Source organism: Herpailurus yagouaroundi, unplaced genomic scaffold (genome assembly GCF_014898765.1).
Source record: "Herpailurus yagouaroundi ecotype Mexico unplaced genomic scaffold, PumYag 139, whole genome shotgun sequence".
Lineage (NCBI taxonomy): Eukaryota > Metazoa > Chordata > Mammalia > Carnivora > Felidae > Herpailurus > Herpailurus yagouaroundi.
In genome coordinates, this window is record NW_024412394.1 from 74,951,492 (window position 1) to 74,967,079 (window position 15,588).

Genomic DNA, 15,588 nt, shown 5'->3' on the forward strand with positions numbered 1-15,588 from the left:
GAACGGGGGAGGGGCAGAGAGAGAGGGAGACACAGAATCGGAAACAGGCTCCAGGCTCCGAGCCATCAGCCCAGAGCCTGACGCGGGGCTCGAACTCACGGACCGTGAGATCGTGACCTGGCTGAAGTCGGACGCTTAACCGACTGCGCCACCCAGGCGCCCCGATCATTTCACTTTCAAATGTTCCGTATCCTTACGTTTTAGGTGTGGATTATTTTTTTCAATTTGAATTCTTTTAACAGGAGTTTGGTCTTTGATCAAGCAGTCTCAAAACCCAACCCCAGTAGCACATCCTTGGCACCTGCCTGTATATGCGAGCTAATTCCTACACTTTTGATTTCTAGTCTCTTTTCTCCCTTACCAGACCCAGCACATCCACAGCCAGGCTATGCTAGGATTTAAGCCTGTTACTGGCCAATTACTGGCCAAGCAGCCAAGAGAGTAACAGTTACGGTCTGAGGGGGAGGGGGCGCTTAGAGGGGCCCACAGCACTAAGCATGGAACTACACTCGCAACTATATTACAAAGAACACCAAGCAAAATCAGCAAAGGGAAAAGGCATATGAACAAAGTCCAGAGGAAACCAGGAACAGGCTCCAAGAATCTCCTTCCAGTTAAGTCACGCAGGATGAGCTTAATTCTCCAGCAGTGACGTGTCCATTAGGGAAGCTTACCTGAACCTGGGCATGGAGTCGAGGGTTTTTATTTGGCTCAGTTACATAGGCACTCTGCCTAGCATGTATCAAAATTCCAGATTCCCAGAAGGAAAGCTGGTGTTCAACCTACGTCTTATTGTTTGTATAAAGGTTTCAGGCACAGTTCTTACCAGTTACGGAATGGGGGTGAAAGCCGGGGGGGGGGGGGGGTACACTCCTGAAATCCAAATTGCTGGACACTTGCCAAAGGTGAACTTTGCAGGTAGGCCTTTCTAAGGATAACAGGTTCAGGCACACCATCTAAGAAATACTTAGTAACTGAGCCATGACCTCATGCCAAGGACTATATGTAGCCCCACTTACCCAGCAGGAGGTCATTCTCTTCACCCTCTGGGTGGGAGATGAGCCAGTTCCTAATCTATTAGCCTATTTCCTCAGATCTCACTCCTGGTCCACTTGTGTTAGCTGGGGTCCTCCAAGAAGCAGACACCAAGACCAAGAAGGGGTCCACTGTGTAACAGATTAGGGGCAATGCTGGTGAGGAAAACTAGAACAGAAGCTGGGTTTAGGGGGAAGCTGGAAGCAACTAGACTCTGATGCAGTTATGAGCTCAACTGAATGAAAGGAAGGAAGGAAGGAAGGTTGGGTGAAAGCAATTCAGGGGCACCTGGGTGGCTCAGTTGGTTAAGCATCCAACTTCGGCTCAGGTCATGGTCTTGCGGTTTGTTGAGTTCGAGTCCCGCATAGGGCTCCGTGCTGACAGCTCAGAGCCTGGAGCCTGCCTCAGATTCTGGGTCTCCCCCCTCTCTGCCCCTACCCTGCTCATGCTCTGTCTCAAAAATAAATAAACATTAAAAAAAATTTTTAAAAAAAAGCACTTCAGATGATCATGTTAATTCCACAGGAGTCTGGCAAGACCGTCAGGGAGTCCTCAAGCCAAAGTCAAGGGCTCATGATACCCGCGTCACGGCAGCAGCTGGAGAAGCGGGAGTCTCGGTGTTAAGGCAGGACTGGATTTCAGAGCCCAGCAGCTCTGGGCTCCGCGGGGCGGCCTGGAGTCGCTATGCTCCTCTTGCTGGAGATCCAGGAGACACATTCTCCTGGCTGCCACCATGGGGCTACAGCTCTCCAAATACACCTGAAAAAGATTTATCATCAAATATTTAGCACCAACAGCACATGGTAACTAGCAACACTTTCAGTTTAAAAAAAAAAAGTTGTAAAACCACCTAGAACACTGGTTAAGAATGAAAAGGTATAAACTAAACATGCTATGCAGATGAATTCTGGGGAAAAGACTTCCAAACTGCTTAGTGAACTGGGAGTTTAAGCTGACAGCATATCGTATTAGAACTAAATCAAGGTTAGTCAACGACAAAAAATACGTATTTCCAAATGTTCATAACTCAAGTAATTTTCTGAAATATGATTTGTATTCATTAACACTTAGAGGAAAATATCATTTGTAAGTTTATCTTCCTGATTGACCTCAAAAACTCTTTAGCAAAGAAAAGGTATTTTACCCCCAGTTCTTAGGCTGACTGTAAGCGACCACATGTAAAACTTCTGACACAAGGAAACGGAATAATGTTTCCAGATGTTTCTAAAGGTTATTTTACACATAATTTGGGAACTTCCAAACCTGTAGGCTCAGGTGATAAAATGGAAGACTGTCCTCTTACATAGTGTATCTACCTCTTACATGGTGTATCTAAGAGGATTGGTTTTCTAGTTTGTTTCAATGTTATCCTCTGAGATAACATTGACTATCAAGATTTGCAACACAAAACTAACCCAAGGAGGCTGGAGTAGTTGCCATCTGCTAAGTTTCAACAAAACACTGGTCCCACAGTTGCTCTGACAGATCTGACAGATCCTTCCAACCAACATGTTTTTAACTAAGCCAGAGTAAACAGTTCCTAAGATCAAACAGTTAACTACTACAAAAAGAAAAAAGAAAAAAGAAAAAAAAAACATTTCAATATAGTAACTGGGTTTCATCCTTTACATGGACTTTAGGACCTCTTGGTGCAAATGACAGAAGCTACTAGAAGTAAAGAAACCAAAATACTGAATGTGAAAGAAACTTAAAACGTTTATTTTTTTAAAAATGAGATCAACACATTTTAATGTAGAAGATGCCATCTTTATTTACAGGCTAATAAAAAAATATTAAACTCAACTTAACTAGATATAATACATTTGTCATAAATCCTATAGATCTGAGGCCAACCGTAAGTGGAAGACTGAACAGGTGGAATAGTGGATTGCATAATAAAGATGTCAAATAATGTGCGGCTTACACACGAATCAATATATTTTGTTTTTAACAGGAAAACAAAGTAAGTCCACCGTGTGGGGAATAAAACCAGCACCAGGCACAAGCTGTGTTACCTTCTGACAACTATTCAGTTATAATTAATAAGACTCACAACATTTTCACCTCTCTTAAACCTGCTTTAACAAGCCTCAAGACCCAAATGGTTTTGCTCCATCATATTCACAACAGATACCACCGAAGAGAATTTTAGAGGCGAAAGTGTAAATATATATACGCACATACACACAAGCCTCACGTTCTGTCGAACATTTTTTCTCAGCTATTCCGCTTGTGAATGTGTATATTTTTCTTTTTCCTTTTAACCGTAATGGCTTTGCAACAGTTCTTTTCTGTTTGCTTTTGCCCTAGAAACTTGAGTGTTAGAGATTTCTTCCCTATAAATATGAAAATATAAAAACCGCTTCTCATTAGTTTATAATTCTTAGCTCACCCCCCAGAGACCATATATTCTAAAATGAACTTTTAACTGGGTACTTTCTAAACACCTGCCAGGAAGCTCACGGTAGCATCTGAGCAACAGGGCTCTCACGTAGACTTTGCAAACCAAGGTGAAGCAGGAATGAAAAGGGACGGACTTGTGCAATTTTAAACTATCGGGGAAAATTTTCATTCTGCTCTTCAATCCTTGAAAGGAGTTTATGTCATAACCACCCCATAGGATTCCTACTAAGCAGCATCTAAGTAGAAATGCCAATTGAAGGTTCTTAGAAAAACTCTTTGTGGACTTTCTAGATTGTTCTTGAAAATCAAAAGGTTTCAGCTAATATTTCCTAAGGATTCTACCTAGTGGATAAAGGATATTCTCCAAAAAAAAATGCCATGGTCATCCCATCCCAGGCTGCATTAAAAAAAAATAAGAATATGGTTTTGAGTCACAACAAAAATGTTTTCAGATACGCTACAATGGAATTTTTTTTGGCTAAATGAATATACCGGCTGAAATCTAGTTTGCAGATCCCATGTCAGTCCTGGGGTATGTGTTTGGTACAGGGGGAAATGCATAAGGGAAAAACTCTTTTCTTCTTTTAAGAGGCCTAGCCTGTCAGGAACAAACAATAACATATAGCTTGCTTATTTGGTTGTACAATTAAATACTAGCTTCCGCTTGGAGGCAACGTTACACTATAAGGTATTTTAATATCAGTAACAATATACACTAGGAAGTGCATTTCTATTATAAACTAACATGGTGATATACAGATGAACAAAACCACCCAAAACAAACCATAAAGGAGCAATAGTTAAAACATCAAATTTATAAATAGCAAAACCACCAAATAAAGTATATACATTGTAAAGATTTACCTATGAACAAATATATAGTGCATCTAGGAAAGAAAAAAAATGTGTTTTACATCACATAACATCTGACTATTAGACATGAAGGTACTGATAATACTCTAAAGCCTGCAGGCTTTCCTCCACTTAATATTCCCTTAAACATACATCCTTTAAAAACGTGATATTGGCAAAACTATCACCTCTTTAAATGCAATGTTTTCACTTTCCCCAGCAAGGTACAGTGTGGCCTCCAAGAGCAGTAACTAAGAGAACAGGCCCTCCATGCTTAATCCTGGGATAAGAGAAACAAATCTGTAGTTTGCATATGAGAGCACTTCAGTCAAACACTGAGATGAAAAGCCAACCAAAACAATTCCGGTATTGAAATGTCTTCGCCTTATCTTGCCCACCAGTGCCTTGGCTTTTTAGATGACTGGCAAATTAGTTACTCTGAGAGAAAACTGCTGTTTGAATGAAATGCATTTCACTGACAAATAAATCTGAGCTTTTACTGCCAGAAAAATGTATCTGTAAGTGCCAAGACTATCACAACAAGACAAACTTTATGAACAACTCAAAATGTAGAAAACTGTCTTTCGTGGATTCCAGAAAAAAAAAAAAAATCTGACTCTAAACATTAATAATGTAATGCTCCAATACCATGCACACAGATCAACATAATTGAGAACAGATATTTTATACTCATCTGCATTTCTTTTAAAAACCAGGAAAAGTACAATGTACAATAACTTTTCAGGAAGTATTTCTAGTGCAGCATTGATTGATAAAGGATTGCTTAAAGAAAACTATTTTGTACTGCATTGAATAAAGCTGAAAGGCAAACTCATTACAATAAATGATCATTAAGAACTGATTTAGATATCAGGATGCACAATAAATTAAATAAAAAAACTAAAACCATTCTTCTAGTTTAAAAAAAAATTAAGTCAAACCTACATTTCTGCAATTCATTGAGTTAAGTTCTGTCCTCTGAAATACCACACTTAACATTCTGGAATATATAATATGGATTCATTTATTCTTGTATTTAAAGGCTATTTCTTATAAATTCCGGTTAGCACGGTCCTTCTACTAACTAGAAAAGGAGCCAAATAAAACAGTAGTGCTTCATTTGGTACTTAAGAGCCTAGTAATATCCCTTTGGGAAACACATGCTTTGGTGCTTTACAATTTTAGGAAAATCAAAATTGCTTTACATGCAATAGCTAATTATGGTATACCACAGAAAACAGGAGTTTTATGCATTTAGAATTGTTCACATGAAGCCCTGAGGTACCCGCCTTTCATTTAGGCTACAAGCCTCCCTTGATCTTGTATAGTCTCTGTCACCATCTTCCCTAGTGCCCCCAAACTCAGAAAAGTCTGATTAAGAATCTTGTCTGGAGAGACAGTCAATTTAGTAAGATTTTTTGTGATACAGACTGTGCAGATCGTCTAGTTTAGAAGCACTGTCTTCTACAGGAGGTTCACTTGAAGTTCCTAGATCTCCATTTTCATGTCCATCAGTTACTGCCTTCTTATTAAATCCTGAAAGAAAGAGGAAAAAAAAAAAGATAGAAACTTTCTATCTAATCTGAAAGAAGTCTTTCAATTTTACTGAGCAAAAACAAAGGAGTACCCACTATAACTAGTAATAGTAATGAGGTAAATAATGGGGCCTAAACTAATCAAGTTAGCAATTTCTGACAGAGGAATTCTTCTTACAGCAGATATCAAACACTGTACAGATTTTTCATATTATTTATTGGATCTATCAAAAAATTATATAAAATGTCCTACCAGAATTTCCGTGAAACTTGGAACTGATACAAACAATCGTAAAATTCAGTTAATTCCACTTATACAAATATATATTGAACAGTAAGTTATATGTTTCTTTTACATTTTGCTTTCAGATTATTTAACTACAGTGCACTAAGGCACAGGCTAGCCTACTGCTAAAAATCTAGGTTGTTGGCAAGACAATGTCCAGATAACATTTAAAACAAATTTTGGTAAATCTAAAAAATACATACTCGGCTTGCAAATAAATCAGAGTTGATTATGTCATCTACTTAGTGAGCTATGAAGTCTGGACATGTGCTAAACAGTAACCAATGGTTATATTTTGTGGTTTGAGTCCATTAATAGTAATATATCATAAGAGCATACATTTTAGTTATATGAGTCACACTTTCAGTGGTCTGCAATTCACACAGGTGACAGAGAAGTCTTTTAGCCTCAGCTGCAAAAAAGGGAGGGGCAAAGCCTTCTAATCCCGACAGATAGTAGAAAGGATAAAAGACAATGAAATCATAGGGAAAGCAGACCAACAGTGTAAAGTTTTGACATATTGCCACAATAGTTTTGATCAAGACGCACGGGGAGAATACAACTGCTACTGCTGTGTACACGCAGAGAATTCACAAGATCCAGGCTTATCAGAAGGGCATCCGTTCATCAGTTCACTACAGAACTCTATACCAGACGTTCTCAATTTTTTTTTGGTGTTAGGATGCCTTTCCACTCTTAATAGGTACTGAGGGCTCCAAAGACTTTTGTTCATGTGGTTTATTAATGTTATGTGGGTTAATGGCGTTTACCATATTAGTAACTAAAACTGAGAAATCTAAAAAAATTATTACTTTGTTAAAAATGAAAATAAGCCCAACAAATGTTAACATGAACAGCATTTGCCTTAGGGAAAATAACTCCATTTTCTAAAAATTCAGTCAGAAGAGGAGCATAATTTTCAATTCTACAAATATCGTTAAAGTCTGGCTTTCTAGAAGCTGGATTTTCTTATTTGCCTCTGTTCCATCTGTAGCAAGTATATAAAAAGTTCATCCTCACACAGATATAGAGCTGGAAGAGAAGACTAGGTTTGTTTTTTTTTTTTTAAACGTTTATTTATTTTTTTGGGACAGAGAGAGACAGAGCATGAATGGGGGAGGGGCAGAGAGAGAGGGAGACACAGAATCAGAAACAGGCTCGAACACACGGACCGCGAGATCGTGACCTGGCTGAAGTCGGACGCTTAACCGACTGCGCCACCCAGGCGCCCCTAGGTTTGGTTTCTTTTAATGTTTGTTTATTTTTGAAAGAGAGAGACAGAGCATGAGTGGGGGAGGGGCAGAGAGAGGGGGAGACACAACGCGAAGCAGGTTCCAGGCTCCGAGCCCAACGCAGAACTCAAACCCACAAACTGCGAGATCATGACCTGAGCCGAAGTCGGACGCTTAACCAACTAAGCCACACAGGCACCTGGAGAAGACTAGTTTTAATAGCCTTTTCAGATAACTGTCAATATTCTTTGATATTATACTAAAATTTGACACCATAGACTTGAAACCATATCAGTAAAGTGTTCACATTCTGTTACATCAAAATCCATTGGTCTATCTTGCAATTTGAATGGCTTTTACCCATGCAGGATTTTGTAACATCATACACTGGTCATTTGAGAAATATTAGATCACTGAGTCATGTAGCAATTCCAAATGAAATGACAAATTTCATTTCACTATATCAAAAAAAAAATCACATTTAGTAACATTACCACCAATCTTACTTTACAAGTTAAGCACTGGAAAGCTATCAAGCTTATGGTGGGGTGATGCATGTTTTACAAAATTCTAACTGTCACTTGAAAGCTGACATTTTATCATTGGCAATAAATACTGTCAGCTGTTTTCCCTGAAGTGATGGACTCGCTTTGTTCCTTTGAAAGAAAATGGCTGCCAAATAGCCTGAACAACCATAATTTATCATTCTTCAAGTAAAAAATCATCTTCCATGAAATAAATGGCTACTTCAGCTAGCTACTTAATCACTAAGTGCTCTTCTTTGAGACCAGCATCCTAGTTCAGCGTGCACTCGGTGCTTTATGCATCCTTCCCATCTTGTAACACATGGTATTAAAAAAGACATGTACTCAAGGGTCAAGATTTAATAAAATGAACAGTTAATTTTACTATTTCATGAAGCTGTCACTGTCTTTTTTTTTTCTTACTCAGAGTAGATGGCAAGGAAGAAAACGATTCCTATAGTAGTAGAACCACTGCCTTGATTCGTACTAAGGCAAAAGTAGCTTTACTCCCATTGCTTTTGCACCACCAGTGCAAATATCGACTCAAAAAACCCACAAATAATGTTTTAGCATTATTAGTAACAGTTTTTATCTCACGAATCCCCTAGAAGGGTCTCGGGGACCCCCAGAGATCCATGGGTCACAATTTAAGAACCACTGCTCTACGTAAAAGAAAGGTTAGAATTTTTCTTTAAAATATGTGTAAATAATAGCAAAGGAATTAACCCAAAAATCCTCAAGATCACATATCTGGATTCTAATAACAATCACCACAGTCTAATAACATATTCATATTTAGTCTATAAATCACTGTATTATGAGAGAAGAATCTGCATTAAGACAGCAAGATGACACTAAGATAAATCTATTCTAAAAGGCATATTGGTTTTTACTTCAGTCCCGAAAACTTGAATTTTTTTTACTTTTCCAGGATCTCATATAGTTCAGTAACTGGTAATATACTTGTCTTAAAGAATCCAGAAGAACTTCTATGTAAATAAAATTTTGGCATAATGACCAGTGTACAATAAAACTATAAGCAAAGTTTCTGTTTGCTTATAGTTTTCTGTTCATTCATTCATTCTGTTAATGATGGCTTCCCCATCATTAAAACAGTGTTACCAAAGAAATCTAAAATCTGTATTTTAAAAGTTTATTAATAATAGGGATACCTGGGTGGCTCAGTCGGTTAAGTGTCCAACTTTGGCTCAGGTCATGATCTCATGAACCGTGGGTTCAAGCCCCACATCAGGCTCTGTACTGAAAGCTCGGAGCCTGGAGCCTGCTGCGGATTCTGTGTCTCCTTCTCTCTCTCTCTGCTCCTTTCCCACTTGTGCTCTCTCTCTCTTTCAAAAATAAGTGAACATTTAAAAACTTAAGTTTACTAACAATAAATGTATTAAAAATAACTTTTAGAGTAATTTTTACCTTGCAACACTTTGATTTCCCCGCTTGTGTCCTTGCAACTAGCACCAGGATTACTACCTCCCTCTAACTCATCAAGGTACAAACGGTAGCGATGTCCACTCTCATCTTCGTACTCTACATTTTCATCATCAGAATCCACTTCAGGAGCCACATAAACTACTTCAAATTCAATCTCTCCTCTCTAAAATGAGGAAAGAAAATGAGGAAGTTATTTTAATTGTACTCAAAAACGATTTCCAAATTCCTTGGGGTAATAGGCACGAGGAGAAAGAGAGTTCCGATGTAGCCCCCTTTCAAGACAACAAATAATGAAATTCTAGACTCTCAAGAGGTGGAAGAGAACACAGAGGTCATCATGTCCAGACCAACCCTGGGAATCCTAAGTAATTTCCTTTTAATATTACAGTAGCTCTTTTTACTGATGACAGTATTTTTGCTAACAGATCTAAACTAAAAAAAGGATGCTGAACTACTCAACTTACAAAATTCTGGAACAAATATTCACTTGAATAGTCATTTTGCCATATTGTACTTTACACAGCAATTTGGCAAATCCATCTAAGTAGGCAGATAGTAAAGTTGCAGTTAAGGGCATCACACAAACATTTCCTTGACTAATTCAAGAAACCTTTACATGACGATTTCCTGGTTGTTACTGAACAGGTCTTGAACCTTTTCTTAACTTTCACTGAGTACCACAGTGTTAAGGTAATCTGGTCACTAATAATAGTAATTATCATATTTATTATACGAAACTATATCCTTCAATCTTCAGAATGACCCTATTGTAGTGTAGTCTCTTTTACATGAATGAGAAACCTGAGTGAGTCTGGAAAGAGCAGATAATTCTCCCAATATGATGAACAAGTAAAACAAAAAATAGAAATTTGACTCCAAAGTCCTTGCTTTTTCTACTAGACTAAATGTGTAATATCTGTACCCCTATTCTTGAATAAAACCTTGCATATGAGAAAAAGTTACAGATTATTTTATGTTTAAAAAACATTCCAAGTCATTTAATAAGAGACTATAACCACTATACACAAGTCTGGTATTTGCAACTCTGAAAATTATGTCCTGCCTTTGCTCCAAAGAAAGTATGTCATTTTTTACTGCCACTCACTAAGTCAGTCTCTTTGGTTCTCCTCTTAAGGTTATGCTTCAGAATTTTAAAATGTGCGTGGCATTTCCTTAAAAGTTTATGACTGCCTGTCTGTATTTCCTTTATCACAGCTGCCATTCATCTCACTCTTACACTACTGGATGTAGCCAAGTTTGGTTAAGAAAACACTAACAAAGAGGATAGGGTTGCATTCTTAGATCTCTCTTAGCAGATAAGCTTTAAAAATACCATTTTCGGAGGAAAGATGGGTAATTCAGTGGTCTTCAGTAAAGTTCTAGGTTAAAGAATTAGGTCTGTGCATAATAGTCATGAAAATGGATTCTAGGCTTAATATGAGGAAGAGCTTTCTAAAAATCAGCAATATACAGCAACAGAATGGACTACTTTATCATCAATAGGTCCTCCTCTAATGTAAATGGTTCGATTAGTGATATCGTAGAAATTTACACCACATGTATGGTTGGACCAAACAAGCTATAAATTCACTTTCAACTTTCAGATTCAATTCCATACTGATGACCCAACAAAAATCTCAATGTACTGTCAACACCTAATTTCTTCAACTCTATTCTTGAAGGAAAAAACAGAACAACAAAAACCCACCTTAAGTTAACCTGGTAACAAATATGACTTGTAGATATGAATCCAAAGTCTATAATTTATTTGCTCTGCAACCTTGAGCAAATTATTTAAACCCTAAGAACCTTAGTTTACTCATTTTAAATAAGAGGGATAGGCTAAATGATTTCTAAGGACTCTTTCAGTTCTAATATTTATGACTGTGAAACCAATCTATGTCTAGCATATTGTTTTTTCTATAATACCTTCTATTTGTATAGTGTTTTTTAGTCATTAATGATGTTTTGCTTCCTAAGTACCAGGTCCTGTTCTGAGCATCCTAAATGAATCAACATACTTAATCCTGACAGTTCTCAGATAAGGACATTGCAGCAGGGGACTTAACAAACTTGCTAAAAGTTACACAACTGTGGAAAAAGGCAAATAAAATCTTTTTATTCAGTAAATCTGGATGAATGTGTTCTATAAAAGGCCCAAAGCAAAGGAACCTAGTATCCATATATGAACACTTTTATGACTGGAGAAGCCTCCTAGGGAAGTACAAAATATTCAATAGATTCAAAAGGAACCAATCGATAGATCCAATTTTCATTACATAAAGGGGACTTACCTGCTGGGAAAGAATGGTTACAGCTTCTTTATGCTTTGTGTCCCTTAGGTTAACTCCATTAACAGCCAGAATAGCATCTCCAACATGTAGCCCTCCACATCTATCAGCAGGTTGCCCTGGGTGGATCTCAGAAATGAGGATTGGAACACCATGTTCTTTCCCACCCTGACCAAAAAAAAAAAAAAAAAAAGCGGGGGGGGGGGGAGGTGAAGGGCAATCAATTAGTTTACTCTTTGTATAGTCACATACCATCCTAACAATAAAATATCTTCTTAAAAATGCATTTCAATAAGTATCTATACTGTATAGATGCTGAGTGAAATATTACTTGCTCTTAGGTAATGGTAAATATATTATTACAAGTATCAAAAAGTTTTCTCTGAATAAAACAGTAACATGCATGTGGTTTCTTAAACACATTCCAAAGCCAAAATATTGGCTAAACTCTTTTAAACATAAATAAAAATATTCTATGTATTAATATTCCACAGCACTGTTAGATTTTATCAACTCTACATCACTATGAATGGTAAGACATACCATTATTTTATGTACTACAAAAATCATTCTAAGAGTGTAATCTCAATTTCAGAGATACTAAAATGTGAAAAAATATGCAACAAAGAATTGATGAAATGCAGTTATTTGGTGCCTTTCATTTTCTAGCCTGTATCCTAATTATTTGTGTGTGATGTATATATGTATTATATTTGTATATATGTGTGTTACTTCTCCTAAAATTTATGCTCTTTGAGGGCACTGCATTCAAAAAGGTAGGTAGGTAATCAATAAATCCTTAACAGATAAACTTGTTATTATAAAAATAATTTCTACATTAAGCAATACCAAAAAGCAAATGAACTTATATAGTTCTAAGTGTCTAAGTATTATACAGTGTCTAAGTATTACCAAATCAAAGATAGTTGTAAAGCCATCTTATTCATTCATCTAAAACAAAGCACTAAACAACAGCAAATGACTCCAAATATATTACTTTTTCCTAACAGGTTGCTCTCAGAAATGTTGCCCAAGATAAATGTTTGTAAAGGCATCAGATTTAGAAAGGATATTTGGACCCAAGAGCCAGTGAAATCTGACAGCAAAGAAATGAGACAAGAGAAAGATAACACACATACACTCCAGAGAAAAGAAAAATACAATATGGAGCCATTTAACACAGAAGAAAACAGATCCATTCCCAAAGGCTCCTAGAGGCAATAATAGGATATTGTATAGAACTATGACCCAAGGCATAATGAAAATGTTAAATTATACTGAAAAAAGTAGTAATTTTACTAAAGTAGTACTTAATGGTCATTAGGAAGATTTACATACCAAAAAAAAAAAAAAGTTTACACAAAAGTGTTGGTGCCCAGGGGGATAAACTTATTTACTTAGAGAATATATCCAGAACGCTTTGTTTCCCAAGGATGTCCAACACAGAAGCATGATTAGACTATATAACTATAGAAAAGGAGACTGGAAGCACTACTTCTTACTGTAATTGAAATGCCAAGGCCTTCATGATCTTCCTTAAGGAGGAGAACTTTTCTAATTGGACCAACACCTTGGCTTTTCTTTAAAGAGTCTTGATCCTTATTAGGGGAAAAAAAGAAGAAAAATTAGTACTACTTAAAAGATATATCAAATAGAATAAACCCATGCTATATACGTTGCTTTTAGAAATCTTTATTAATTTCTTGGAATGGATACACAGTAAAGTGTTAAGAAATTAATTACTAGGTAAAATGGAAAAATGAAAACAGTTGTTCTGTTAATATAGTGAAATGTATAGATGATTTTCTCACTCTTAGGGTAATTTTTTTATACTGCTCATCTTTTAAATTGCAGGACATTACAAAGGAAACTACTGCCAGGAATGAACTGATGAGCACATATCTTCAAGAAATAAAAGTTGATAAAATGTTTATTTTCATTAGAAAAATATCATAAAGATCTACAACCATTTTAACTAACTTGTAGAACTGAAAAAAATTCCTAATTGGTTCACTAATTACTTTTCCATTCTGCTGAGCTCTGGAGTCTACTTCTTAAATAAAGGACTTTACTCCATTAATAGTTCTTTCTCTGGTACCTTTATTCTTTCCTTTCTGTTAAGCTGCAGCCCTGTTCTGCATATAAACAAATTCCAAGCCTTTTCCAGCTTTAAAATACTATCCACGTAAAAACATAAAACAAAACAAAATAAAAACCCTTCAATCACCTATTATTTTTATTATCTTCCCTCCATCTTTCCTTAACCTTCACACGAAGTCAAACCTAACTATATCTACTTCCTTGCCTCTCACATTCACTATTCCAGTCACTGTAATTAGGGTTTTGCCCCCACCTGCTCCATTAATTAAAACTGTCTTCTCTACAGTCACTGGCAACCAACATGGCTATATCTAATGCACACTTTTTAGTTACTACCCTACTTAAACCTTGCACAAAGTTGATACTGTTCATCACCCTACCTCCTTGGAACCCTCTTTTCCTTGGTTTCTATTATAGTACTTTCCCAGATGGCTTATATCTGACAGGTCCATCTCAGAATCCTCCCTTTAAATGATCCATTTCTTTCCCTCCATAAAAGTTTCTTTCCATCCTTGGCCTCCTATTCTTTTTCTTTTCTTGTCTTTTCTTTCTTTTTCCAATATATTTTATTTATTTATTTTGAGAGAGAGTGGGAAGGGCAGAGGGAGAGGGAGAGAATCCCAAGCAGGCTCCGCACTGTCAGTGAGGAACCCTATATGTGGGGCTCGAGTTCATGAACTGTGAGATCATGACCTGAGCTGAAATCAAGAGTCGGGCGCTTAACCGAATGAGCCACCTAAGAACCCCTATTGTTTTTATTTTCCACACATTTCCCTGGGTTAATCAATTCTATTGTTTTGATTATAACAGATAGATGATTTCCGTCATATTTCTTCAACTCAGACTTCTCCTAAATTCCAGAGTCATATATCCAATGGGACACATTTTGTTTGACCCAATGGTACCTCAAACACTACATGCTAAAACAAATCTCATCATATTTCCCTCCAAATCTTCCTTTCTTCTGTTTGCTTTATAAACGAATGCCATCATCTCACTGAACTGCCAACACCAAATACCTACTTAACCAAGTAGGTAACACCAAATACCTACTTAACCAAATACCTACTTAACCAAAAGCAATTAATCACCAAGTCCTCTTGATGCTATTTCTCTAAAACCTGTCCTTCCTCTCAAATACACTTCCTCTTTGTCCATCACTCTCTCCTCAGCTTACTAAAGTATCTTCCTAACGTATCTCCTCAACTCTAATTAGGCCCTCTCCTGGTATATCCTCTTCACTATACCAAAGTAATTTGTCAAAATAATGTTAAATCTTCAGTCCACCATTTTATTAAAAAATCCCATGTTTATCAGATTAAAGTTCATAAGCCTTTATTTAGCATAAAATAATTTTTGTCATTTGGCCACTGCCTAGAAGTTAATGGTCCCCAATGTCTGACATTGTAATTCTCACTCTTTGCCCACCAAGTTCACGTACATATCAATTCTTCTTATGATAATCTTTGCAGAGGCAACAAATACTTTAACTGTTTAAGGCCATGCTTTATCTGGTATGAAGATATGCAAGCCATTGGGTAGGAGTCAGACATGCATAAATTTTATTATGGTAAGGCTTTTATTATCAGGCAGCTGTAGTAATGAAATTTAATAAAGATTTATCCAGATAGAAAAGCTCTTATACAATGGTAGCTAGAAACAGACGATTGGACACAGATCTCAAATTCCACCTTAATTCAAGACCAAACAGGTGTAAATGTTAGTTCAAAAACTACAGAAAATCTAGTTACCAAAAACTATTTTATAAACTACCCCCAAAATACTTGCCAATTTATTAATACGACCACAAGTTCTCTGCTAAGCTTGAAAAACAAACTTAAACATGCCTAATTATGATCCAGGAAAACTCTGAAATATGAGCCA

The 15,588-nt window shown here is 36.7% G+C and overlaps 1 protein-coding gene across 3 annotated transcripts in view; it reads right to left on the bottom strand.

Annotated features, from left to right (window-relative positions):
* Window positions 1–2,780: 2,780 nt before the first annotated feature.
* GOPC (golgi associated PDZ and coiled-coil motif containing) overlaps window positions 2,781–15,588 on the bottom strand; it is a 39,802-nt gene continuing 26,994 nt past the window's right edge. For 2 of the 3 annotated variants that reach the window (XM_040474481.1, XM_040474480.1), the window contains 4 exons: window positions 13,107–13,202; window positions 11,608–11,772; window positions 9,296–9,476; window positions 2,781–5,826 (listed from right to left, as the gene is read on the bottom strand). In XM_040474481.1, the coding sequence (XP_040330415.1) occupies window positions 5,696–5,826; window positions 9,296–9,476; window positions 11,608–11,772; window positions 13,107–13,202 (573 nt within the window). In that variant the 3' untranslated portion in view covers window positions 2,781–5,695. Of the gene's footprint in view, window positions 5,827–7,541; window positions 7,802–9,295; window positions 9,477–11,607; window positions 11,773–13,106; window positions 13,203–15,588 lie in introns of those variants that run through there. The other variant, XM_040474482.1, reaches the window with a different exon arrangement.